This window comes from Zootoca vivipara, chromosome 10, assembly GCF_965207765.1.
Source record: "Zootoca vivipara chromosome 10, rZooViv2.hap1.1, whole genome shotgun sequence".
Lineage (NCBI taxonomy): Eukaryota > Metazoa > Chordata > Lepidosauria > Squamata > Lacertidae > Zootoca > Zootoca vivipara.
In genome coordinates this window covers 19,281,448-19,307,657 of record NC_142593.1, presented here as the reverse complement: position 1 = coordinate 19,307,657, position 26,210 = coordinate 19,281,448, and the positions used below count along the sequence as shown (strand labels likewise).

Sequence of the window (26,210 nt, the reverse complement as noted above, 5' to 3'; positions counted from 1 at the left end):
TGTTTCTTTCACATGCCATCATCGTTGTTTCAATATCTATGTTGTATTGTAACATTCCACAAATGTCACCAATATTGTTAGAGGTGTTGCCATAAGCCCAAGTTCCTACAGGAACACTTATTGTGTGATCTATGCATCTGTGATCAAGCTATGCGCAGGATAGCAAGCTCTGAGCGTGCAGTGTGCAGCACCTCAGGAATCTCAGCTTTCATTTGAAAATAAAAGCTTCCAGTTCTTAAAGCTGTAGAGACAGCTGGAAAACAAGGTTCAGAGAAATGTCAATGGTTTATATTATTTCTTGTCTCTCAGAAATTGTTTGCAGAAGCAGAATTATTATATTTATTCACAGTCTTTTTTTAGTGCAAAATTTCAATTTCAGTGCACTTACACATAGCCCTGAGCTCATTTACATACATCAACTTATTAAAGTCTGATATGTTAACTCCACAACAACACACTGAAAGACTTGTGCAAGGTTAGCAGTGATTAATTGATAAGGAACTGAGGAAACAAGATCTTTCATCTTGTTATTTTTTTTAATGTATTAAAGTCACATCCAGTAGGAAGGAAAAAAGGCATAATAAAGTATTTTCTTAGCAGGTGCATTCCTCTATTTTTGACAGGCTTATCATAGGCACAACTTGGTAAGACTGAGGGAAGAAAAAAATAAATAAATACATTATACTATGAAGCAGCAATCTTCTACTTTTCAGGAAAGTTCTCCTGCTTCGTAATGGGTTCAGGTGCCCCATCTCAATTTTGCCTAATGAGGAAGGGTGAGAAAACTGAGGTGTACCACATAAGAGACTGGGAGAATGATAGTAAACATACAAGGAAAAAAGAGGGACAGATCAAAAGACAGGATTGCATAGGAGAAACAGAGTATGCTGCTGAAAAACTCAAGGAAAACAATGGTTTAAAGCTTTTAGTTGACACTAATAACTGCATGGGCAATAAAGAAAGGAAGAGTCAACAGCCAAACTTGTTTTGCTAAGCTAAAACTAATCAGGATTATGTCATTACAAGTGAAGTCAATAGCTTACATCTCTAGCCTCTTTCAGGACTGCCTAGACTTGCCTACTTGGAAGCTTAGCATGGTTAAGTTCAGTTGTGTACCACAAAACCACCAAAATACAGGAATCAGTACCCAAAGGAGTCCAAAAATCCTCCAGCAACTAAAGGGTTTTCAATGTATTTCTTCTAAGTGGACTGATCTCTTGCTTCCCCCCCCCTTTTTTCTGTAATTATGAGGGCTACAAACTTGTATTTTTTTAATGAAAATGTAAATTTATTGCTTTTATCTTTAAAATATTGCCTCATCATCAGATTCCATACAGATTAGCAGAGCAGAGCAATCAGTGGCTTTGGCATATAAAATCTGGCTACTACTTCAAAAACTTTATCTCCAAAATGTACCAGTCTTACTCCCTGGTTCTCTGCTCTCAAACAATACTAACTGAATGCACATTATCACTGGATGGGATATTTAGCTAGTACGAAGTATGACTGCTCTTCCCTTTCTTAATTGCTCAGTACAACATTAGAGGAAAACACTATTTGGAGCCCTCTCTGGCAACCAAGTTCATGCTAACAAAGGAACTGTTGTGCTAGTGCCAAAAATTATAAGCATTCATAAATAAAAAGGGAAATACATAAAAGCAATAAATGGGATAAACTTGGTCAAGAATCAGGATGAGCCATACTGATGGTACACATTTCTGCCTCTTTCCAAATAAAGAGATGGTTTATCTGATAGTTATGTGAGGTTCTCAAATAAGGCATGACAGCAATTCAGTAAGAAGAACTAGATGTTTTTAGGTGAAACTATGTTGAAGAGAAATGATCAGTCAGAATATCTTAAAGGGGTTCATTTCCCTAATGCTGGCAAGTAGATATTCCTGCAACCCATGCTAAAACACATCTTCATGAATGGCTTATAAGCCTCATAGTAAGTAATAATTTCCAGGACTACAGGAACAGCTATCATCAGTATTCCAAGTGGTGGGTAATTACTGTAGGAAGCCACTTTTTAGTATACACAAAGAGATGGCTATCTGTTAGTTTCTAATTTACTATGCATCTAAAGCTGCATTAGTTTGAACATTTAGCAAATTAATTTCAATAGTTTAAAGACTTAGAAAATTAACATGAAAACCAGACTTTGTCTTCATGAGTCTTGGACTGTAGGTGTAGGGTATAAATTAATTGTATTGTTTTTTTAAATGAAGTATCAAGAGTGTAAAAAAATTGTATTGTTTTTTAAAATGAAGTATGGTCGTTCAGTACGGAGGTGCCATGTTCAGTAAGAAGGCAAATATAAGAAACTAATGGTTTCTTTAAAGTTTTACAGAATAAGAATTCTTTAACTTATCAGCAGAATCTATTTTTCTAAGTATATCCAATAAGTCAAGAGAAATCCCCATTTCCAAACGCTTAGTACTGCCTGAGTAAAGTTACGAAGGAAAATAAAACATTTTTGAGGACACGGTGTTCTACAGTCTCCCTGTTCATCACATGTCCTATTTCTAGGCTAAAGTAGGTTAGGTTTTGCCCTTCTAGTATATGAATTAGTATTGTCTACTTGCAGGCAAGCAATGAAGATTATGAAAAATCTGACTCCCCTGTCTCCAAACTGCTCAGGCTGTGAATCCAGAAATAGGAATGTGTTTCAACCAGGGTAAAAGTAATTAGTTAAATTAAATGTTCTGCTTTATACTTGTGAACCCAATTTCCCCATGTGATTTGCTTTTGATAGTGACCCAGATGTCCCCATGAACAAAAAATAACTTGCATTTCTTGCCTGTTCTGAAAATTAAACACATAGCAATGCAAGTTTCTCATTCCTTTCTTGGTGTGATGGAACAAATTAATTTTTGTCATATACACTAGACTAGGCAACGACCCACTTCAAAAGCAACACTAAAACACAATTTAGCATTGCAAGAATGAACCACAGTGAACTTTGGACTTGCATCCCTTTCTCTCCATTCTCCTCCTCCTTTGCATGTGAAAAAAAGGAAAAAGCAGCATCCTGAATTGGGAAATGGCTAAATCTAACTGGTTTGTTTGGGAAGTGGCTAACTGGTTTGTTTTAACAAATGAGAATGTAAAACTATTGTTTAATCCTGGTTCATTTGAACTAACTAGCTAGAATAAACCAGTTTCCTGATATTGTGATTTATTCCAAAATGAAATTGGAGGTTTTCAGTCTTCTTCTCACGAACACAAAGGAGAAGAAAAAGAGAAAGCAAAAAGACACATTGCAGTTTGTTCTCAAAATACTAACCCATGATTTAGCATTATTTATGAATAGACCAATAAAGTGATGGTTTTTAAAAGTCAGTGTGAGTACTAGTTTATATGTACTGTGAGGATGTGCCAACCAAATGTGATCAATCAACTGAGGGTAGTAATGTTGTAATTAAAAAAGGAATTCCAGATTCATGCCAGCCTTGAAGCACTGATTTGGTTCTGATATTTTTCCTGCACTGTCAACTGCTACAGAGTCACAGTAACCTATCGTATGTGTTGTTGTTTTTCTGAATTGAAAAAGCACTAGGTATAGTAGTACTGGAAAACACTCAATATGTTAGATTGTAGAAATGTCAAATACACTGTATGCCATTGAAGAAAAATAAGGTGGGATTTTTTTTCTTGAGAACCATTTTATTTTAAGACATTTGCAGGTCTAATATGCCATAATAAGTTTCATTATGAATCAACAATAAAGTGCTGAATTATATTAATTACCTGAATCTTAATCTCATTTGTAGTCTTCACTTATGGTTTCCTTATCAAGTCTAAAAAGCCCTTTCTGCTGCAATAGCTAAGCTGTTGTGCAAGTATTATAAAAATAGATAGCTTTCAGTCGAGACTATGTACTCAACATGGCCTCTGATGTTTTTCATAAATATGGCTGAAAGGTATTAGAGAATAAAATGCATGCAAATTATCTGTAAGAGTTATTTGAAAATGAAGGGGATACTACTAAACTTCTGAAGCCCCTGCAGAGGGCTACTGATTACAACCATATAGTTAATTATAATAGTTGATGGCTAGTTCTGGACTGACAAGCATCATGCCAACATGCTTTAGTTTCTTTTGTACTTAAGAATCTTGAGTTGTAATTTCAGACTATGTTTGATCTAGTTCTCACTGAGTTGTATGATTAAGTTTCAGGTTAAACTTGGAAAAAAAACTCTCTATGCCTAGTCACACAATCAGCTCAAGCAAGACACTAGTGTAGAGGAGAATATGGCAGTTCCTTTCCTTTCTCTCCTCGCAGCAAGACATATTTATATGACTTTCAGACTTAATTTAAAAGTGGGATTGCCAACAAGTACACATTTTACTCCCAAATTCAGCACGCAACTCTAGAAAAATAAATGGAAAGCAACTGCAGAAAAAGCTGGAGGCAAAAAGTCATATGAGAGTTTAGACAGCTGACTGATGTCTTCAAGAAATGTCAAACTGTAAAGGGTATATTTTCAAAGAGTTCTCTAACAAACTGCAAGAAAACAGTGTCAGAGCTGACAATGGCCAACTGCTGCATAGAAATATGCCAACACACAAACAGTCATGTTCAAGCCAGTGCATAGAGAGGATAAAAGCACTTATGGTAATTGCAAATGTTAACAAGTCCATACAACTTGTATAGTTCAGCAATGAACCCATTAGAAAAAAGAAGAATAGAAATGCTCAAGCAAGAACAAAAAGATGACTTCCCAACTATATAAAATCCACACACCAGTAAGAATAAGACAACACCACGAAAATTATTCAGTTCAGTCCCAAACAACCAACAGGCAAACTAAACCAGAATAGACAAGCCTTTGGCAGACAAATTTTAGTGAGTCCGAATATAGCATTACATTTCTAAATAATCCACAAAATATATTATATGTTTGTTTTAAATATTGGGCAACCAATTCTGCAGATCTGATTCTAATAATGCTTTAGCCAATGAGCAGGATGGACCAAGCTGAATGAATGATGGTGTATCGCTGGCATATCACAACAGTGCTTGAGAAAGCAACAATTGATGTTACTAACTCGTGCTCCCACAGTACCAAGGGCCTATTGTCAGACTGTCATCTATGGAGCAAAACAAAGTTCTCAAGTTTTTCTGGGATGTGCCCTTGGTAACCTATGCAATAATTCACAATTACACGGGCAGCAAGACACTGCAGTGTAGTATGGTTGATGGGCTGGATCAAGTTCTTTGCCATTTCCTTCTCATCCAGCAAGTCAATAGCAGTTTGTTTATGCAAGTTTGTTGCATCAAAATGTGATCCTGACTTGATAAGAAGATTCATGATGTCAGGGTGGTTGTTCAGTGCAGATATGTGCAAAGGGCTGTTGTCATCAGAGTCTCTAGCATTTACATCAGCACCACATTCCACTAGTATAGCAGTGACTTGCAAAGAAGGAAATTTACAAACTGGGTAGCGCCCCACACATGTGGTGTTCTTGTCAACAGCAAGGTGGAGTGGGCTGAAGTTATTCTTTCCTCTAGGATGTAGCTTAAGAAATCGATATATAGTTTGTTTCTTGAAATGATCTTGCTCGGGACTACAAGGAACTTTCTCCAGCAAGCAAATTAAATGCAAAATGATGGAAAGGGCTTTGTTGAGCTGTATTTGGTCAGGCGGACACTGAGTTTGCTTGATAGCACGTTCTATTTCGAGGACACTTTTGCACAGTATACCCATGAGATCATCAAATGTAACTGTTGTGCCCAGCAGGCCTTTTGCTCTGTCTTGAAGCATGAAGGAGAAGAGTTCAGCAAACGAAAGCAGACTACTCGCAGTCATAGGGCTCAGGGGGTCCAAATTGCTCTGCTGCATGTCCAAAGCGTACTTCCACAGATTGATGCATCGTTTGAAATTTCCAGAGTCTGCATAGACAGCACCTCTGTACCGAATATAGTAGGACGTATCTGGGTGAGATGGGCCAAGAATACGTTCTCTAATTAACAAGGCCTGCATTCTCATCTCATCAGGGTCTGCAATAAGGTTTTCTAGCTCTTCGGCACTGTTCACCTCCTTGGCATAATCATAGGCCATTATTAACGTTTGAGGCACAGGTTTGCTCAATATGTTAGTCCTATCACTGTATCTCATATCCATAGCTCTTTTCCAGTATTTCAAAGCACCGAGCAAATCTCTCTTTTTATCCACAAAGGTGGCTCCCAGGAGTTCCAGTGCATTTATACGTTCTACTTTGCTAGTTTCAACATGTTGGGTCAAAAAGTCAACTATGTTTGTGTGACCTGTAACACTAGCAGAGAGAAGGGGAGTCATTCCATAGCCATCTTTTTCCATCTTTGCACAATATTTGAGAAGCATCTTCATGATTTCCAGGCTACCAGATTCTGCACAATCATGCAATGCTGTGTTTCCTATGGAAAAAAGAAAGCAAAAAAATCATGTATCCTATGACACATTTTCAGAGAAACAATAAAGGAATTATGGCTGTACATAAGTCAAATTATCTAGTATGTTAGTCATTAAAATAATGATAAAATTACACATCATAAGCAGTGGACAAATAATCGACAAAGGTGGTATTTTAATCTAAGTCATGAACATGTAAGAAAAGTAACTTTCCTTATTAGTCACTTAATAATCTTCCTATTTGAATTTAAGAAAAACACTCAGCCTTGAATATGTGGGCTTTTATATTTGCCAACCCAAAGCTTACAGCATTTTGCCAGAACATCACACTGCAGCTGTTCTGCTGGAGCTAACATTTTCCCCATGTTTTCCCAATACATATTATTTAACCACTCATTCAGTGGTGTTCAAAGCATTTATAGTACCTGAGACAATGAACTTGGAAGGAGATAAAGGAAAGCCTTGTCTGCTGGCACATTTAGATAACTTGTAGACAACACTCAGGTCACTGTAAAGTGAACATGATTTTTTTTGGGGGGGGGGGAATTCTGCAAGGATTACCTTACACATTTTAAGGACAGCTGAGTAATGCTATCCTTTCTGCAGGAGATAAACCGATTAAGACAGGGTGGCCAACATGTGGTCCTCCAAATGTTGCTAAACTACAACTCCCATCAATTCTGACCATTAGTCATGCTGGCTGGGACTGGAACCTGAAGTCCAACAACTTCAAAGAACAACAGGTTAACCACGCCTGGGTAAGGAGTTCTATAGGATTGGGGCAGCTAAGCCTTACTGGATCAAATAATGAAGCAGTTTAAATAATTATCTATAATTTTCTGCTCTACACAAGCCTAACTTTCTTACGTCACTCAGTTACAAAGCCCTTTAGGAGTATCAAAATCTCTGAGGTCATAGCAGTGACTGTTTCCAAGTTCTGCAGCAATCCCCTCTCCACTTTAGAAAATTGTGAATAGGAGAAAGAAGAATTCTCCAATAAGTTTCACAATCAATGTAGAGTCTGATTTCTGCTTGTGGGGTTGCAGTCAGCACGTCTAGAATTGTAAATAATTATCAAAATAAATAAATTCCTGCAGGTAAGCATCTGTTGTGTCAAGGGGCAGATTGGAGCATTTACAAGTAAGCAGATCCTGCAACAGGAAGTATTCCATCCCACCATTTGACATGATCAGTTACGGCACAATTTTACAAATATATTTGTTTGTAGGTATCTGTCCCAGCTTGATGTCTCAAATCACAAATTGGGGGGTAAATCTGCAACCAATTAGGCAACTGAAACTACAGCTGATGTTTAATTATTTCTAATAAATTTAAGGATTACCTTTGAAATAGTTATAGTTCAACTGCAAGTATATTCCTATTATGTGTGGCTGTATTGGTTTGCTGCTTGAAATAGCAAGATGGAACAGATATGCCAGTTTGCCCACTGAAAAAATAGGTTCAGATACTCCCTTGCAAATGAACAGCACAGAGATATGCTGCACAATACTATGCATGCTTATTTAGAAAGAAGTCTGACTTTCTTTAATTGGATTTATACCACAGTGTGCGTGAAAGTTTGCAGCCTGAGTCACAGTACTCTAATACTTCTCTGCTTCCCTCCACTTATACTGGGTAAATTTCTTAGTAGATAGCCTTCTGAACATGTCTTACAAAATGTTTCTGTAATAAAGCCCTGTTTATGTATATAGCAAAAAACCCATGAACAGGATATTGGTTGCCCATTTGTCCCACCCCATCACTACTGAATTACTGTGAAGTCAAGTTAACAGGAGAGTTTTAAAAAAAGAATGCTGCTATGAGGAAAATGAAGAGTCAGTATGTCCAAGAAATTGTTCACATGGGGCCCTGAGACAGATCTTTGTGGACAGGCAGAGAGAGATAACTTGGAAGACAACCAAGAAGGTACCTGTATTTAAAGATAGGAAGCACAAAGCATGATAGCTTAAGAAAAGAATGTAAAAAGCTGAAATTGAAATACCTAATTATTACTGACCGTTGTTCCACTTAACACCAATTCATATGCACATGGCTCACTGATGCCAATACTATTCAACATCCAGCTTATACACGGCTGGGTAATAATGCAGAACAGAAGCACTGTGTTGGGATCATGTCCCTGCGTCCCAATGTGGGGAAGGAACTTACTGTTGATAAAATACAGCCAGTATTTCACTGAAGAATCAGATTCAGCTTCTCTCCAATAGTTCACCATTTCAGAGGAATTGAATCTGTTTGCTCACTAGCCACATAGTTTAAGATACTAGGCCAGCTCACCAAAATCTTAACTCTTTTTAACAGGTTGGTAAAGTAACCCAGTGTACCATCATGGACAGAGTACAACTCAATGTCTACAAGAGTGTGGTCATCTTCCCTAGTATATTACTACTGGCTATATATCTGTTAACCTTTGAATCACAAACAATGTGCCAATTTTATTTTTAACTTTTTGAAAGCCATAATACATGGATTAATCATTCCTGTCAGAACCACCACATTTCATTGTTTAGTTATTTAGAATAAGATGCAATGAATGCGGCCCTCTCAGTTGCAGGGCAGCTTTTGCTCTAGCACAGGCATCTGCTAACATTAGAGAAGGGGATGAGATTTTCTCTAATTCACCTTCCAATGCCTGCCCAAATGTGTTCTAGAGGATCAGGGAACCTTTTAGAACAGTATGAAAAGTGGTGTGCGGGACTTCGTCAGAAAAGGGAATTGGGAGAAAATTGCTTCCCCCTTTTGACATTCACAGATGCCTCTGCTGGATCAAAACCCATCCCAAGAGTTAGATGGAAAATTGGATTTCACCCTTAACTAACTAACTCATAACCCTTCCACTTGTGCATATGACTGCAGCCTGAGGTAACAGCTGCTAATAAGACATACTGAACATTCAGAGGGGCAAGTACTTATGTGCAAATGTGCATAGACAGGATTGTGATGCATATATTTTAGTTTTCATTCAATTTCCTTATCCATGCAATGAAAATGTATCATCTGAAATGCTCAGCTTCCTATAAGTTTCATATTTAACCTAACATGTTTGCCTTCTTCCTAAAAGTATCCACTAGGGAAGCAGTATAACATTTTCCTAGTCCTTGAATAACGTTTAAAAGATTCCTAAATAAAATCTCTCTAAATCTACGCAGCTTAATATTTCTCCAAGTGACAATGTTGCCATGGATAGACTCCGAATTGATAATCATAGATCACAAAAATGTGATAGGTTTATATAAGCACAACAGTATGACTAACAAAGAAGGGATTGACACGGTTCTTCTGTCTGGCTCTAGAATATGCTGGACAGGCTCCCTCACACACATTTTAGGTTACTTGCCAAATAACTAAGATCTTACATATCTTTTCATGTAATACATACACACCATCACACTGTACTACAACTATACTATAGGCACATAAATTGTTCCACACAAACCTTTTCAAAAGGCAGGATCAAGCTCAACAACAACATAATAAACAAGCTAGCTCCTCCACATACTGCCAGCACAACCTTCTAAGGATTTAGAGAAAAGAGCCAGAAACAGAAACCCGAGACAGAAACTGCTCTTACTATCACCACTGTGGAGGACATATGATGGAAGAAAGTGCTTCTCAGGAATTGAATAAAACTGATCGGTTCAGAACAGTTAATTACCCTTTGGTGGATTTGTCTAAAAAGCATGGCTCTCCAGAAACCATTGGACTTCAACTCCCATCAGTCTCAGCAACATCTGGAGGGCTGCCTGTTTCTCCAACCCTGTTACAGTCTCAAGGCTACTGTACCGGTATTTGCAGCAAGGAGGCTTTGGTTGCACTCCTGCCCACACTTGTCTAAGAGTAACAGAGCAATTCAAATGCCCAAATGGCCATGTTGGGAGCAAGTGTAGATGCAGCAAAGATGACCCTCCATCCAGCTCTGCCTGGCTCCACTAGCCTAAACCAGCAGGGGAGTTTTGCCACTGGCAGAGCTGCAGTTCAGTATGTCCACCCAAATAGCAGAAAGGTGGAAGCTAGCACTGGGATTATCACTACTACAATGGAGACCCCCAAAATGAGGCATTATAGGGATGGCCTGGGTTGACACAAGATCAGAGCTGGTATGCTGCCATCACTTGATGGCAGATGGCTATGATCCTGGTAGCTGGCACAGTGAAGGGGCATTTTTCCTGCCCCATCCCACCCTGCCAAGCACAAGCAGCAGGACTGTGGTTGCAATGGCTAGCTGAATTGCTCCAGCAAATCTTGCCACTGCTAGCCAGGGGTTAGGATTCAACTGAGCTTATTTCTGAGCTTGCTTTGTTCATTAAGTGTGCTATTCTATACATTTTATAGAATAGCACAGTTAAGGAAGAAATGTGTATTTTCTCTACATCTGCGAGCTGCTTCAAAGTACCTTTAGAAATCAGAAACCAGAGTGCTCCCCAGCTGGCAAGACAGGCCTTACTGCCCGAACTAGCAGGTCATAGCCTACATTTATGCATGTTTTGAAACAAAAAGCATCATGTAACTGACCCATTATGCATTATATGAAAAAGGACTACAAATGGTATCCAACTACCTTGTTCCATCAGCACAGAGATTTCCACTACACAACAGAACTTCCCACCTCCTCTCCTTGCACATGCCTAATATCCTCCCTACATCAGTTCTAGAGGGTTGGGGGGAAACCCAGAACAGTAAGGGGCACATGGAAGGAGGAGAGAAGGGAGAAGTTCCATTGTGCACGTGAAAATGCTTGCACTGACAGAATGAGTTAACTGGAGACCACCCACTGCTTTCCGAACTATAAGATTACCTTTTTAAAGGTGAAATCAATATCTTTTAAGACACCTATACTCAATTTGCATATATACTCACATGAAAACAAAAACTCTAAAATATTTACTTCCTGAGTTATTTTGAAACTTCAGAACTCACAGTGCAGATGTGCACAAAATGCTACTCAAAGTCCAAAACTGGCAGTCACATTAAATTGGTCACAACAAAAAAATTATTCCCCAGTTTACCCGCTGAATGTGTTGATGTGGGAATTGAGATAATTACTTTTTCTATTAATAATTACAATAAAACTAAGATTTTATTTTCAATAAAATTAAGATTTTCTTATGACAAAGAAAAATAGATGAAGTCACAACTTCTGGTGAATTTTTTTTAAAAAAATCTCTAGGCCAAAACTCTTATTCCACCAATTGGAAAAAAGAGCACCATCAAGGATAAACAACTCTGTAAGCTTCATTTGCCAATAAACCAGCAATGTCACTCTCCAATGTTTAGGAAATGACATCCATAAAAGTTTCTGTGGGTTCTCACCTGGCATAGCTTCGATTATCTAGACACTTTACTAATAGAAAGAACCCATGACCATGACACAGTTCTTTTAGTTAATGTACTAAAATAATACTGAGAAATTAAAATAACAGAAAGGGGTTAAGTTCTGCTACCGAGTGTCAATGACAGCAGTATGCTTCTTCTGCTTATAAAAATAGAATTCCTTTCACATTGCTATAAGGGCAGAACTTGTGTTTCAATTATGAGTCATTAAGCAAAGTGAAGAAAGACAACACCAGAAAGTCACAAAACAAGATCCAGCTGGTCAATAATAACACTTAGTATTTATATAAGGTTGTGGACTGTTCAAAGAATTTACATACAGTAATCATAGTTTGATTTATCCCCTCACTATATTGCATCCAGGAAACTAAGCAACTGTCTGGAGGGGTTCACGACAGAAACAAGTCAAAACTAGAAATTTCCTGATTTGTTGTTACACCAGTGTGCTCTCAGTCACTCACATTCTTAGCACACAAATAATATTTGTTATTACACAGTGGAAATGATTGAACCAAAGCCCATGGATTTTCGTAAGACTAAGGCTGCTATGGACTCATTTACCTAAGAGTAATCCCCATGGAACTCAATGGGTTTTACTGCTAAGTAGACCTGTGTAGGACTGCACAGTCAGTCTCTCAGTTATACGTCCTGTTTTTTAGATTAGTGTAGTGAGTGAGGTCAGATGCATGTGAGTCAGAGACAGGATGGGCAGAGTAGTATTTGTGAATCTCTGAAGCAATAAACATTCCTAGCAAACTAGTAAAAATGTGAAAGAAAATAAAATACTGTAATAAAAAAGCAATGTCATGCCTAGAACAAATGGACGTGTAAACTACAATCACGAGAAAAATCCACAGAACAGTTTTGCTGACCAAAATGTCAACATAGTAAACAAGAAGAACAAAGGTTTCAGTTGTGACACAGTGCCACTGTCCTTTTATTGTAATTCTATTACAACTATAAGGATAAGACTAATATGGGATATTTCCTTACTATACCTAGCAGGCAGATAGATATGTTTAGATAATGGGTGGTGATGCCTAAAGAATGCCAATGCAATTTGTATTTGTAGTATTACCTGTATTAATAGTGATTAAATTCTTCCATTCAATGATCCAAAATAATCTAGTTTCTGTATGATGTTGCTTTTTAAAAAACAATGAATTATCACCACATCATTGTAACAATACAACACTACCTGAGCATAATCTATGGAACAATTCCCTTTAAAAAAATTAATGAAACCTAAAGAAATGCTATATACAACATGGAAAATTTAGCAAGGACAGAATTAAGCTTGGACTTTGAACCTTTGAACTGTCAAGCCAAATGAACATTCTGAACAGTTCTTTAAAAGTCACTGCTGAAAATGGATACTGAACTCACCTTTGACACTTTTTCTATTTACATCAGCTCCTTTTTCAAGCAAATACTGAGCGATTTCTTTGTGCCCTTTATAACACGATATCATAAGGCATGTATGCCCATGGCGGTTTGATACTTCCAAGTCAGCTTTGTGTTCCACAAGATACTTTACAATTTCTAGATGACCATCAAAACAGGCAGCTCTAAGAGGTGTTGAGTTTGTCAAAGTGGTATTGTTGACAGATGCTCCATGATTTAATAAAGACTGGACCACCTTCAAATGGCCAGCTGCTGATGCTGCCCATAATGGTGGTGCACCTTCAATAGTCTCACCATCAAAATTCACAGAGCCACCAACTTCTATAGAAGCACTGCACTGTTCCAGTAGATGTTCCACCATGTCAAGATGGCCATAGCGGGCTGCCATCAAAAGGGGTGTGGCACCATTTGTTTTTTCTGACACCAGCAAGGCCACTTCTTCTTTAGTTTTATTCGCCAGTAACTTGGTGAGAAGCCGCAGCTTGCCATCCCGAGCTGCATTGAATACTGCTGTCTTAAGATCCATTTAGTCTCTTCCTCTCTCTCTGACTTGTTCTTCAGAATCACAGATAATGGGATAACTGGAACCACAGAGTTGAAGCTGCTCCCTGCACACTCTCCTCCAATGAGGTGCTGCCTCTGTGTACTGCATGAAGCTTTCACACGCGACCTCTGAAGGCAAATACTATGCTCAGCAACCTAGAAAACAAGACAAAGTTTGACAGCTTCCTCTTTGAATCTAAGTGAAGACACTCAAAATACAATCATTACCCTTGCTTATACTGTCCCTCCCACTTGTCCTCAGAAGAAAAAGGCAGCTGGATCTGAACATTTTCAGGCAACAAATGCTAGCTTTTGAGATGACTATGGGGGAGATAGGATCCCAGATGCAAATTATTCTTGCCACTTCTCATACCAATCTATTTTGTCTGCTGAGCCCATGTGGGTTCAGACAACCTAGCTGACACGGGATTGTCACCACCTGGTGGCTACAAAAAGAAAGAAGCAAAAGCGAAGAACTTTTAAGACTGGGATCCGTACCTATGCCCGAAATATCACAAGAATCACAAAAGGAAATCTTTAAAGTGCGCCCTCAGCTAGGAGGGCGCCCTCAGGAATTTCCCCGCCTGCCCTCCACGGTTTGACGGCATAGATGGCCCCATCGTACCCCCACGGTCACGACACCCACACCCGAGGCGCCTCGCCCTGCTCCCGACCCCCAGCCTACCCGCAGGGGCTGTACCCTGGGCACGGAGCCACCCAGGACGCCCGTCGCTTCTCCGCCCCCTTTGTCCTGACTTCTCCCCTGAGGAGCCTCCCGCGGCCAAAAGGAAACAGGCAGGCAGGCGGCCGGGCGGGCGGGCGGACAACGTCGCCTAGAAAGCTCTGCTGCCGGGCAGCCGCTCCTGACCTGCGTCGCCTCCGCCTGCTTGGCCCTCGCGTTCCCTTCGCCCGCCCCGAACCGCAGCGCTGCCTGCCCGGCCGCCGAAATTCCAACCGCCCCGCTCGCCCTTCGCTGCGACCGGCAAGGCAGAGGGAGCCTCGGCAACGCCTGAGAGCCAGGCCGGGGCGGGGACGAAGGGAAGAGGACGAAGAAGGAGCTTGTCTCTCTCTCCCTTTCCCCCTCTGGTCTCTGCAGCCAGCTACCTTCCCGCCGAAAGGCAGGCCCGGCTCCGTCTCCTCAGAGCAACCGCCGCGCCGCTTCTCACAGCCCAGCCGTCGGTGGTGCCGCCGCGCCCCGCTCGCGGCGCAGCTCCTCCATGACAGGCTCTCCCAACTGCAACGAGCCAGCCTCCTCCCTCCTCCCCGCCCTCCCTGATCGAGCGAACGAACACAGAACCCGGCGCAGCCTACCTTGCTGCTACGTCCCGCCTCGAGGCCGAGTGTGTGTGGGGTGGGTAGCCCCTGCGCTGCCTGCCAGCCTCCTGAGGCGCGCGGCAGCGAGTGAGGGAGGCGGGACTCGCTAGGGCACAAGTTGGGCTGAGAGCGCAAGCACGAAGGCGGTTGAGGGAAGCGGTTGGTGAGGCGGGGGTGGTGCCGCCGCCGCCGGGGGGGCTGCCGAGCTATTCCGGGCTGAGGAAAAAGCTCGGGGAAGCCGAGCCTCGCTCAGCGCGGGGCTAAATTAGCACATAATGGAGGCGGGCGGGCGCCAAGCGAGCGCGGCCTATGGGGAGCCGGTCTCCGTGTCGCCTGGCCTGTCGCGCTGGCTGCCTCCCCTCGGCTTCCCGCCACTGGCGTGTGGGACGTGTGAAGGAGGAATCTGAGGGGCTTCTTCCCTCAGACGTGTGTCGTGGGATTGAATCAGGGCAGAGAGCCGAGGAAGAGGAGAGTTAAGGGCCGCTTGTCGCCAGAATTTGGCAGCCAGCCGCCAAAAGGATCTGTAGCCAAAGCTGGGCGGCGGGGGGGTTCAGGTGTTTTTCGTTTCTCCCTAATTTGTATAACGTGCACTTAAAAAATGTGGGGAAATGCAACTGCACAGAGGAAGCACACTGGAGATGTTCAGGGTGGGTTTTTGGGGGGTTGTTTTTATTAAATCACATTTCCATCCCATGTCCCTGATTGTCCCTCTCCCCAGTTTTACCCTCACAACACCCCTGTGAGGCAGGCTTAGGCAGAGAGGAGACAGTGGCTGGCCCTAGTTCACCCAAGTGAGTTTCATGGCCGAGTGGGGATGTTAACCCATATCTCCTCCTAGGTCCTAGTCCAGTACGCTAACCACTCACTACCACTGGCTCCTACACCATGTTCTAATTTTTTATTTTTTTAAATAATTTTTTCACATTTATTCAAAGGTTACAATACAGCTTTGTCCGTTGCCATATCACAGAATGTTCATTCCAATGATCCTCAATCCCATAACACTGCCATGTTAGCTCACCAAATACACTCAATAGGAACCCAACTACTGATCTGGTTTACTAGACATTTTCAATCAGTATATCTCCTCCACAGACACCTCTGCAGTGAGGATGGCATTAAAATGCCCTTTTCTTCAGTAAAAGAGAAAAAAGGAGACTGTTGTGTGTCAAAAGAGATGCCTTTGATTAATTGCCATGCTACAGTAACCACGAAAGAGGAAAAGCACTTTGGATATGCCTAGGGACACTTGTTTTCTGTGATTTTTAAAAAAGTTGGGGTTGGCTTTTATTTTTTAGAAATCACAGGTACTTTGTGTTTGGGTCTCCTGTATTTTTTGTTTACAAGCTACTTTAAGCTTTACCCACCACTAGGATAAAGTGCCAGAATTCTTGACAACAAAAGGAAACAACCCTAAAATAGAAACATTTGTGATAGTCCTGCCACAGTCTCAGAGGTGGCGGGCAGGTTGGGTGTCTCATTACAGTGCTGTAACTGGTAGATCAAAATTTGAAAGGATGAGAAGTGGCATTGAATTATGGGAAGGGGTATTTGCCTTCCTCTGGCAAGATGCAGGAGTAGGGCCAGCTGGCACTGTCTGCTCCACAGTCACTTGCAAAAGATCAAGCCCTCTGGTGCAATACGAGTAGTTGACTGTAATTTATGTATTTATTACACATATATCTCACCCCAAAGGAGCCAAGAGTGGCAAACTAATAAGTGATAATGCCATTAAAAATAAAAGCCTATTAAAAGCAAACCATCACATAAAAGCTAAAGGGCAGATCAAGACTTTATGCTGTTATTGGTATACAAAACCTGTTTGTTCTCAGGGAGCTAACAAAACAGCAACAGCATTCCTATGGGAGATTCCAAGCCATCTTGGATTACGTCCTACAAATACTGAATGCATTGATCTTTTCTCTGGGTGAGGATGGTTCTCTAGCTGCCTCCTTGTTTCCTCCTTCATTTTGAAGTTGTGTTCCACTTCTAGCCACCACACATCCCCAGTCCAGGTTTTGTATTTGTTGTAATTATTATTATTATTATTATTATTATTATTATTATTATTATTACCTACCTTCACTGTAAGGTCCAAGGGTAGGTTAGACTAGAACATTAAAAACAACTGACAACAATAAGTTGTTTTATATCAACCTTAAGACTCTCCAAGTGTCCCTATTTTCCAGGAGCAGTCCCAGATTTACAGAAGCCGTCCTGGTTTCTCATTTAATCCCAGAATGTCCGACTTTTCCCTAGGACGTCCCTATTTTCATTGGAGAAATGTTGGAGGGTATGGAATAGGACATCCCCAAAGCCATTTTTCAGCCAGAACTCATCGGAACTCAGTTCCAGCACCTCTCGGGTAGGCACCATTGTCATTCTTAGACAGGCATAGGCAAACTTCGGCCCTCCAGATGTTTTGGGACTACAGCTCCCATCATCCCTGACCACTGGTCCTGTTAGCTAGGGATGATGGGAGTTGTAATCCCAAAACATCTAGAGGGCTGAGTTTGCCTATGCCTGTTCTAAGAGAACAAGAGAGGCATTAATGGTGAGTTCCGGCACCTCTTTTTCTAGAAAGAATAGCACTGCATATCCCAGTTTTCATCGAAGAAATGTTGGAGGGTTTGAATAGGATATCCCTATTTTCATCAGAGATGTTGGAGGGTATGCTTTTGTTTATGCTCATTGGCAACTTTTTTGTTTTCCTACCAATTCTCTTTTGATTCAAAATCTGTTCCATTGTGAAAATGGATTTGCTTGTTCTGTGTGCTTATACAAAGGGCCTGGCTCCATCCTGGCTAACTGCTTTAGGGTGTGGAGTTAGTGACTCCTTCCTCTGCACCTTAATCACATTTGTCATTAGATGAGCAGTTTCAGACCTAGCACTTTGCTCCTGGGCTGCAAAAGGTCATGGCCAGGGGTCCCCTAACTCAGTGTTTCTCAACCAGTGTGCCTCCAGATGTTTTGGGACTACAACTCCCATCATCCCTAGCTAGCAAGACCAGTGGTCAGGAATGATGGGAGTTGTAGTCCCAAAACATCTGGAGGCACACTGGTTGAGAAACACTGCCCTAACTTACTCGGCTTTGGGCTGGTGCCCGCTGTGCCAATCACGCGGAGGGCAGGGAAGCGCGCACCCATACACGTGCGCACATGCGATTTCCGGCCCACTTCCGGGTCGGAAAGGCGCTGGAAATAGCTTGTGCACATGTGCATGGGCCTCCTCCGGCCCGGATGTGCACCGGAAATGACACTTGCACATGCGCACAAGCTATTTCCGGCGCCTTTCCAACCCGGAAGTGGGCAGCCGTGCTGCGCCGGTGAGAGCGGGCGGCGGGGGCCGCATAAAGGAGCCTCATAGCCTTAGTTTGTGGAACCCTGGTCATGGCCATGATCCTTACAGCTCTGATGATGTCATTGTAGGCTTAAGTTGGGTTTTGTATCCCATTTCAGCCTTCAAATGTTGCAGTACAGAAATAAAAATATAATGAGCCCCACAGGGTAGGTAAGACTAATTCTTGGAATTAACTAGTTTGGTTTAACAAAGGTCACTGCTTTAGTTCAAAAATCTCTGAACTGTATCTGAAAGTAGTTTTCATAATTGCTGAGTGAATTAAGTTCAATTTGGGGTAGAACTTTGAACAATTTCTAGCTCATCCTCAAGTTCATTCACTTTTCCCTTTTTTGCTCTTTAGACTCTTCAGGCCTTTAAACTTCAAAAATAATAATTGTTGGGGGAAATAAATACTGTATTTTTCCATGTATAAGACTCATTTTTTTCCTTTAAAATGTCAAAAATTAGGGGGCGTCTTATACATGGATACATCTCCCCTCATTTTCTTAAATCTGAGTCTCCAAAAATAGGGGGCATCTTATATATGGGGGCGTCCTATAGACGGAAAAATACGGTAATTTACATTCCACTTCTGAAGTATATGTCAGCAGCTTGTAACACTCGGAAAGCTCTTATTCCCCCCTTTTCGCCAAGGATCATTTGAACGAGTTGAACTATGAATGGAACAGGTTTGTTTTGTTTTTAAGTAAAGGGACAAACATTAATTGGAATTAGTTCCTTTTTTTAAGAACTAGAGCTAGTTCCTTTTTAGAATGAACTTTCCAAGCTCTGGATAAGGCCAGAGGACCATTTGGTATTCTTTTCCCCACAGTGGTCATCTAAGTACCTTTGGGAAGCCCACAAACATCAGGGTCAAAAGGCAACAGCTACACCCTGTAATTGGTATTCATATCAGTATCGATTGCCTCTGAGCCAACATCACAGGGTTACCTTGAGCGCTCATTGCCCTAGGGGGAGAAGACAGATAATTTTGAAAACATATTTCCCCCTTATAACCAGGGCTGGTGCAAGACATTACGCCACCTCTGACAGCAGGCTGTGTCACACATCCCTGCCGCCGCCACCCTCCTCTGCTGCTGCCACCCTCATCTCTTCTCCCAGCTTCTGCTTCTGTACCTTCCCTCTTGCTTCCAACAAAGGGATGCTAGAGCAGCAGGCTCTCCTGGCCTCACTCTGAGGTGTCCTTGTAGGCAAGCTTGCCTAGAGGGTACCTGTGTCACTTCTGCTTTGCAATCTTACGATATGTTTTTAGTTTATGCTCCAGCATCCTAATATTTTAATATTTCTTTGTGATATTTGTATGTTTTGCCTGAAAAGCGATTTATAAATATCTCAAATAAATATGCTGATAAGGTAAGAGGACCCTCCAGACATGTCTACTAGCTTAGATGTGAACATGCACATTACTGAATTAAGGTCACCTAGCTGCACAGAATCATGCAGTCAGTAGCTTGGGAAAAGTCATTGTGGCTGAGGTTAACCCAGGCTTCCTTGAACCTTGTGCCTTTTAGTTTTTTTAGACCAGAACTTCCATCCCTACCCTGCTAAGTGGGATAGAAGGGATTTTCAGACCAAAACATTGGAGGACACCAGAAGAAAAGAAGCATATGGCACTTTCTAATTATTAGTATTATAGTCACTGTAAAAGAAATGTTTTAGAGCTTTTTTTAAAAAAGGCAGTGTGTCAGATGCTGAACATATTGAAACAACATGCACTTATTTATTTAGAAGATTTATATCCTACCTTATGAATGAATGATCCTCAAGGCAGAATACAATAGACAGATGTGAGCAAACCCACAGCCCAGCAGCTGTTTTCCTGCCGATGGATGGGACCAGAGTGTACTTCCCTACAGCTCTGCAAGTGTAGAACAACTGACAGTTGGAGCTGAGTGTTCTTTCTAGCAGGGAGGGGGAAAGCTGAAGCCAGTGCGTGAAGCTAGGCTTGTTTTGCCATGATGTTCCTCCTGGGAGGAAAAGGTGAAACCTCCCATTGGCCCTTAGTCTCCTGTCCAATGGCAAAGACTAGAGTGTGCCTGCAATTCCAAAGACTATTTTAAAATAGCCTGCAGGTCAAATAATCTTAATTAGGCCAGATGGCTTAAATATTCAAGCTGCCTTTCACTACAAGACAAGATGCAAAAACTAAAATGTGATCGCAACCCAAGCTGACCACAGATAAAATGGTTTCCTGTCTCCAGATATGACAATCCTGACAATGAAACAAGATTGCAGTTACGTCTAACACAAAGTACACTTAACAGTCCAGCCTTTGTGCAAAATGCAGTAGAGGGTGTTCTAACTGGTGTTGGGGTTTTTAATATTAATTGGTTCCACTGCTACACCAGTTTCATTGACTCACAGTTAATTTTTTTAACAGTTCCTCATTGGGTTGTGCAAAACTGCAGCTTCTGTATGATGGTGCTATTTCATCATGTTGGAAATGTGCAATTCTCCATCATCAACAACATTTTAAAGGGTGATTTATTGGTTGTTGCATTCATTCATTGCTTGCTACAAAGAAAGTCCCAAAGCTAACTTACAACTCCATAGAATGCACAAATTCCTAACAGATACAAAAAGAAAACAAAAGATTATAAATTGTTAGGAACCTATGATACTTTATGACTAGGAAAAACCTGAGGATAGGTGAGGAGAAAGTTCACTAGAGATAAATTAGATTAAATAACAGCAAAAATACTAGTTTGCTCTTTCATGAAGTTGTCTTTCATTATGGTTATACATTACTATGGAATTACAGGGTTTAGATGTGACTGCACCGTACATGGTCAGATGCAAATTTTCTTTCTTGTATTTTTACTCTGCCATTCAGCAAATGGCTGTTAAGGCAGTTGCCCTTGGGAGTCTAACAGTGTACAAACATGCTGCAGTGCAGACAAATAATAAAGCATTGTAAGTCACTAGTGATAGCATTTTGCTGGGCCTCTCTCATGCAAAACAACACCACACCCCTGAATAGACTTGCAGAGATTCCTGAATCAGCATCAAGCAAGCAGCTTCAGAATTGTTGCTTAAGCTTGCACCAGAGCTAATGGGGCACCTACCGGTATCGACACCGCAACAGGCCAAGATGTAAAAGAGGTGGTACTTGCTTTGTGCCTTTCTTTGTGTTATGTTTCCTCTTAAGTATATTCAGTAGCACATGTTGGGGTGGTGCTCACCCGACCTCTGGCTGATCTCCGTTTACTGGGAGCTAGAAGGGGAGAGGCAAGGTCGGAGGGGTACAAATGTACCAGCAGAGCTAATGCAGTCCTCCCAGCGGTTCATTTCCACTGCACTGAGCTTGTCACTGACTTGCACCTCCCCCAGGACCTCCTGGTAAGTGTCAGCAACACAACCAACTGGAGGGCAGGTGAATACCACCACCACCACACTAAGGGCTTATCCACACACACCTTTTGCCTCTCATTTTCTAGGCACAGATCCACACTTTAAAGCTCTCTGAGTGCTCTTTCTCACCTTGCCACTTTCCCCTGGAAACACTGCTCTTTAACACTGAATCAGAACAAACGGCAATTCGAGTTTTCAAAGGATTGCCATTTGCTCTGATTCACCAGTAAAGAGCAGATTTTCACAGGGAAAGCACCAGGGCAATGCAATTAATAATATAATATAAAATATAATATAATATGTAAAACTCAGACATGGAGCTTTTTAGCATGGTCCTGTGCCTAGAAATGCAACACAAAAGGAAGTTAGGATGAGCCCAATGTATACTATGGCTGTTTAGGCCACAGGTGGGGCAGTACACCACAATTCCCCATGGTTAAAAATACTTTCCAAAGAGCAGTCTGCTTTATGCCTATTCTTAATGACAACTTCTCCCCTCAGCAGACAAAGTTATTCTGTTGTGCAGTTGCAGCTTCTTTATTAGCCTTTCATCTGAATTGCCAGGTTCTCTCCCCAGGGCTCATCTAAAGTGGAGTTTAATGTGGATCTGAAGCTACTTGGGTCTCTGCTTATTTTTGTGGCATCCACACAACACCCTCATCCGAGTGGCAGCCCACACTCTCCCTCCATCACTGCTATATTTGGATTTTCTGAATGAGAGCAGGAAACTGTGTGTAGGGAAGAGGTTAAATACCCATTACCTGTGTGCCACCTGTCTAGTCCTGAGAACCCTCTCCAGAATTGGCTTTTCCGCTATCAGGCCAAAGGCCAAGGCATTTGCCCATAACGTGTCATTTGGCCCCGAGGTATAAAGCAAGATGCAGCCACTGTATAGTCTCAAGCTCTGCTTCCCCACCCTAGCCCACCTCCTGGTTAGGCTATAGGTGTTGGGGATTATCAGGTAACAGGTGGTGCAGGAGCTAAATCCTGTCTCAAAGCATCACCAGCTTCAGGATAAGCTCCTCTGTGTATAGTTATAAACTCTAGCTAGAATACAGAATAAATACATTTTGTGAACCTTGGTATCTACAAGAGAAAGACTAATTGGAGGGAAATCCTGGAAGAGCAATTAACTTGATTAAGGGGCTAGTTGTGCTAATTTATGAGGAAAGATTAAAGGTATTAAAATACATTCAGCTTGGGTAAATGCTAAATTAAGATCGAGTGGGGGGTATAGAAAATGCACATAACTGAACAAAGGAATACTTTCAGATACTGTAATGGACAGCTATTCACTAGCACAAATAGGGAGACACTTTAAAAACTTCACTGTTTCTCCAGCTTAAAGGAGGACAGCTTTGTACACCATAATCAGTACTGGGCATTAACCCAAATTGGTCAAAGTTCAGATGACAAGGTGGAGGTAAATAAACATTTTGGCTCCTACACACTCTTACTTCTTCAAACAGAACTGGCACTCCCACTCAAGAGAGTTTTATATTACAGTACTGGAAGGAAGATCCACTGGCAGGCAGACACACACCTCTAGGTTCTTTTCCATTGCTGAAGCATTCTGGCCCCTAAATATTTCTACCTATTTGTTTTGGTTTTTTTCTTAGCCCCTCCCCCCCCCACCAGTTTGCATAAGCAGGGGTGGAGATGCTATCACCCAAACTAGATCTTGTGCACCAGACATTTACAGCACACACCCCCCCCCCAAGAATATTGTTTAACCATTTCCAGAGCTACAATTCCTCAACCAATTAACAAACAAGAGTTCCCAGGATTCTTTGGGGCAGGACAATGTGCTTTAAATATGCTGTAAGTGTATGGTAGCCTTCTTCAACCTTGGGTCCCCTATCAGCCCCAGCCATCTTAGCCCAACGATCAGGGATGATGAGAGTCATAGTACAACAACATCTAGGGATCCGAAGTTGAGGATCTCTGGGGTGTTGTATGTACACAACCTAAGCAAAGAAGAATCTCGTGAGTCCTCTTTGTCATACATAAAGGAACAAGAACCATGGCTATCTGCTGGCCCAACATGGAATATTTGGGATCGATTTCATGGCTTGCTCAGTAAATATGAAGAAAGTCGATGACTGAGTGGTGACATTTGCTTTGTGTTTTTGTCAGGCAAACTTTACTACCTACTCATCTCTGCTCCTGTCAGACTTTTGCCAACGGTGGAGGTGACTGCTCAGATATTTACAAAACACTCGATGCACGTAATGCAACAGGTTAACACAGCAAGTGGTATGGAGCCTGAAATGCAAGCAAGAGAGGTTTGCAAGCAAAAATGACTCAAGTAATTGAGTCCTCTTGTACACCCTTGGGAGGGCCCAAAATATTTCCAATTGCTCATAACATGTGGCAACATTCGGCTCTTTAATGTTAAGCTCTTCCAGTAACCTGAAAAAACTGGGCGATGACAGTGGTGAAGGGTGTAGAATAACTGAGCGAAATGCTGTTGTTTTACACTGTAGTTACTTAATAGATAAACAGAATTTATCTCTCCCAAGACACTAGTGCTGGTTTTCTGGCAGAAGGATGATTATCCTTTGGATATTTCAATATTGCAAGAATTTTAAAAATGCCTATTTAATAGCTATTTCTATGGAAGTACAAATAGGGCAGGGATATTAATATCCTTGTGGAGGAATTGTGAAAAGTTGAAATGGTCTCATTAATCCATGTCATTTTGCAGTTTTGATGCTGCACAAGGTGGAGGAGACCATTTGCTTTTCTTTCCAGGTGTGGTTGACAAAAGGCTGCTTACACACAGTCTTCCAAAATTCCAATGCTACTTTCTGGACACAACCCTGCAGGCAGAAACAGAGTGATCATAACACAATTCCACTGATACCCAGAGTCAGTCCAGAGGGATACAATGGTCAATGATATCAAAAGCCACTGAGACACCAAGGAGAAAGAGCAGGTTTGCATCCCCCCTATCTATCAGGATGACCAAGGCTGATTTGGTCTCAAACCCAGGCCTGAACCCAGACAGTCATGGGGTCAGCAAACTTTTTCAGCAGGGAGCCAGTCCACTGTCCCTCAGACCTTGTGGGGGGCCAGACTATATTTCGAAGAAAAAAAAATGAAATGCCCCACAAATAACCCAGAGGTGCATTTTAAATAAAAACACACATTCTACTCATGTAAAAACACCAGACAGGCCCCACAAATAACCCAGAGGTGCATTTTAAATAAAAGGACTCATGTAAAAACACACTGATTCCCGGACCGTCCACGGGGCAGATTTAGAAGGCAATTTGGCCGGGTCCGGTCCCCGGGCCTTAGGTTGCCTACCCACAATCCAGATCATCAATCTCATTCAGGAATGTCTGCAGTTGCTCAGCCACAATGCTCTCGATCATTCCCTGTCCCCCAAGAAGTATTTGTGACAGGGAGATTGTTGTTACAATCCATTTTTACTAATAGGGATTCTCAGTGAAAATAAAGATTGCACTCACCTTAAAGGTCAGTACAATTATGTACAGAAGATCATTTAGGAGTGCCTAAGTTAGGGGTTTGGTGGGGGGCCAGATTCCCCAAAATTCCTGGGTCCCGGATCCTCCCCATAATTCCTGGATGTAATAAATATTCAAATAATAAAGAAATTATTTAATAAAAAATATTATTTCTACCCCACCCATCTGGCTGGGTTAGAATAAATCAAGGTTGATTGAACTTTGCCAAACTCATAAACCCCTGGATTTAGTGATGCTAAGTAGCCAAGCCAGAAGAAGAAGAAGAAGAAGAGGAGGAGGAGGAGCTTGGACTTGATATCCCGCCTTTCACTCCCCATAAGGAGTCTCAAAGCGGCTAACAATCTCCTTTCCTTTCCTCCCCCCACAACAGACACCCTGTGAGGTGAGTGGGGCTGAGAGACTTCAAAGAAGTGTGACTAGCCCAAGGTCACCCAGCAGCTGCATGTTGAGGAGCGGGAAAGCGAACCTGGTTCACCAGATTTCGAGTCCACCACTCAACCACTACACCATGCTGGCTCTCCCCACTCTCTGTGCCAGAGCACAGAGCCAGCGGGATGGGCCATTAGCAGGGGATAAAGGTTGGGGGTGGCCCATCAAGGAAACCATCAGAATGCAAGATTGCTGGGCAAGCGGAGTGGGACCCCTTCTTTGCTGGGTGCTAATGGGGTCCTTTACCTTTTAATGGGCAGAGGCAAAGGCCAGGTTTTGGCTTTCAGCTTTGAATGATGCAGGCTGGGGGGTGTGTGTCTTGGAGTCAGCAGCAAGAAGGGGGAGGGGAGAACTCTCTGTGAGCAGAGGATAACAGACTGGAACTAAGAGACACAGGAGATGGCTTTAGTTTGCTGTAGTTTGAATCCGGTTTTGCCCTTAAGCAGGAAGCCAGACCCTCATATGATGTGAATGCTTTGCAATCCCTCCACCTAGGTGCAGGTTGTGTATATGTGTAAATAAAACCATATATCATAAAGACACCACAGTATCTGCTGTGCCTCATTG

At 41.8% G+C, this 26,210-nt stretch overlaps 1 protein-coding gene across 4 annotated transcripts; it reads right to left on the bottom strand.

Annotated features, from left to right (window-relative positions):
• Positions 1 to 325: 325 nt before the first annotated feature.
• Positions 326 to 15,438, bottom strand: FEM1C (fem-1 homolog C). Of its 4 annotated transcripts, none has more exons than XM_035100027.2 (3): positions 15,006 to 15,438; positions 13,134 to 13,850; positions 326 to 6,400 (listed from the first exon to the last, which is right to left on the bottom strand). In XM_035100027.2, the coding sequence occupies exons 2-3, from the start codon at positions 13,675 to 13,677 to the stop codon at positions 5,091 to 5,093; spliced, it is 1,854 nt and encodes a 617-aa protein (XP_034955918.1). In that variant the 5' UTR covers positions 13,678 to 13,850; positions 15,006 to 15,438; the 3' UTR covers positions 326 to 5,090. The 4 variants fall into 4 exon arrangements, with proteins under 4 accessions (XP_034955918.1, XP_034955917.1, XP_034955916.1 ...); XM_035100026.3 differs by lacking the exon at positions 15,006 to 15,438 and adding an exon at positions 14,563 to 14,976; XM_035100025.3 differs by lacking the exon at positions 15,006 to 15,438 and adding an exon at positions 14,799 to 14,965.
• Between the last annotated feature and the right edge of the window lie 10,772 nt (positions 15,439 to 26,210).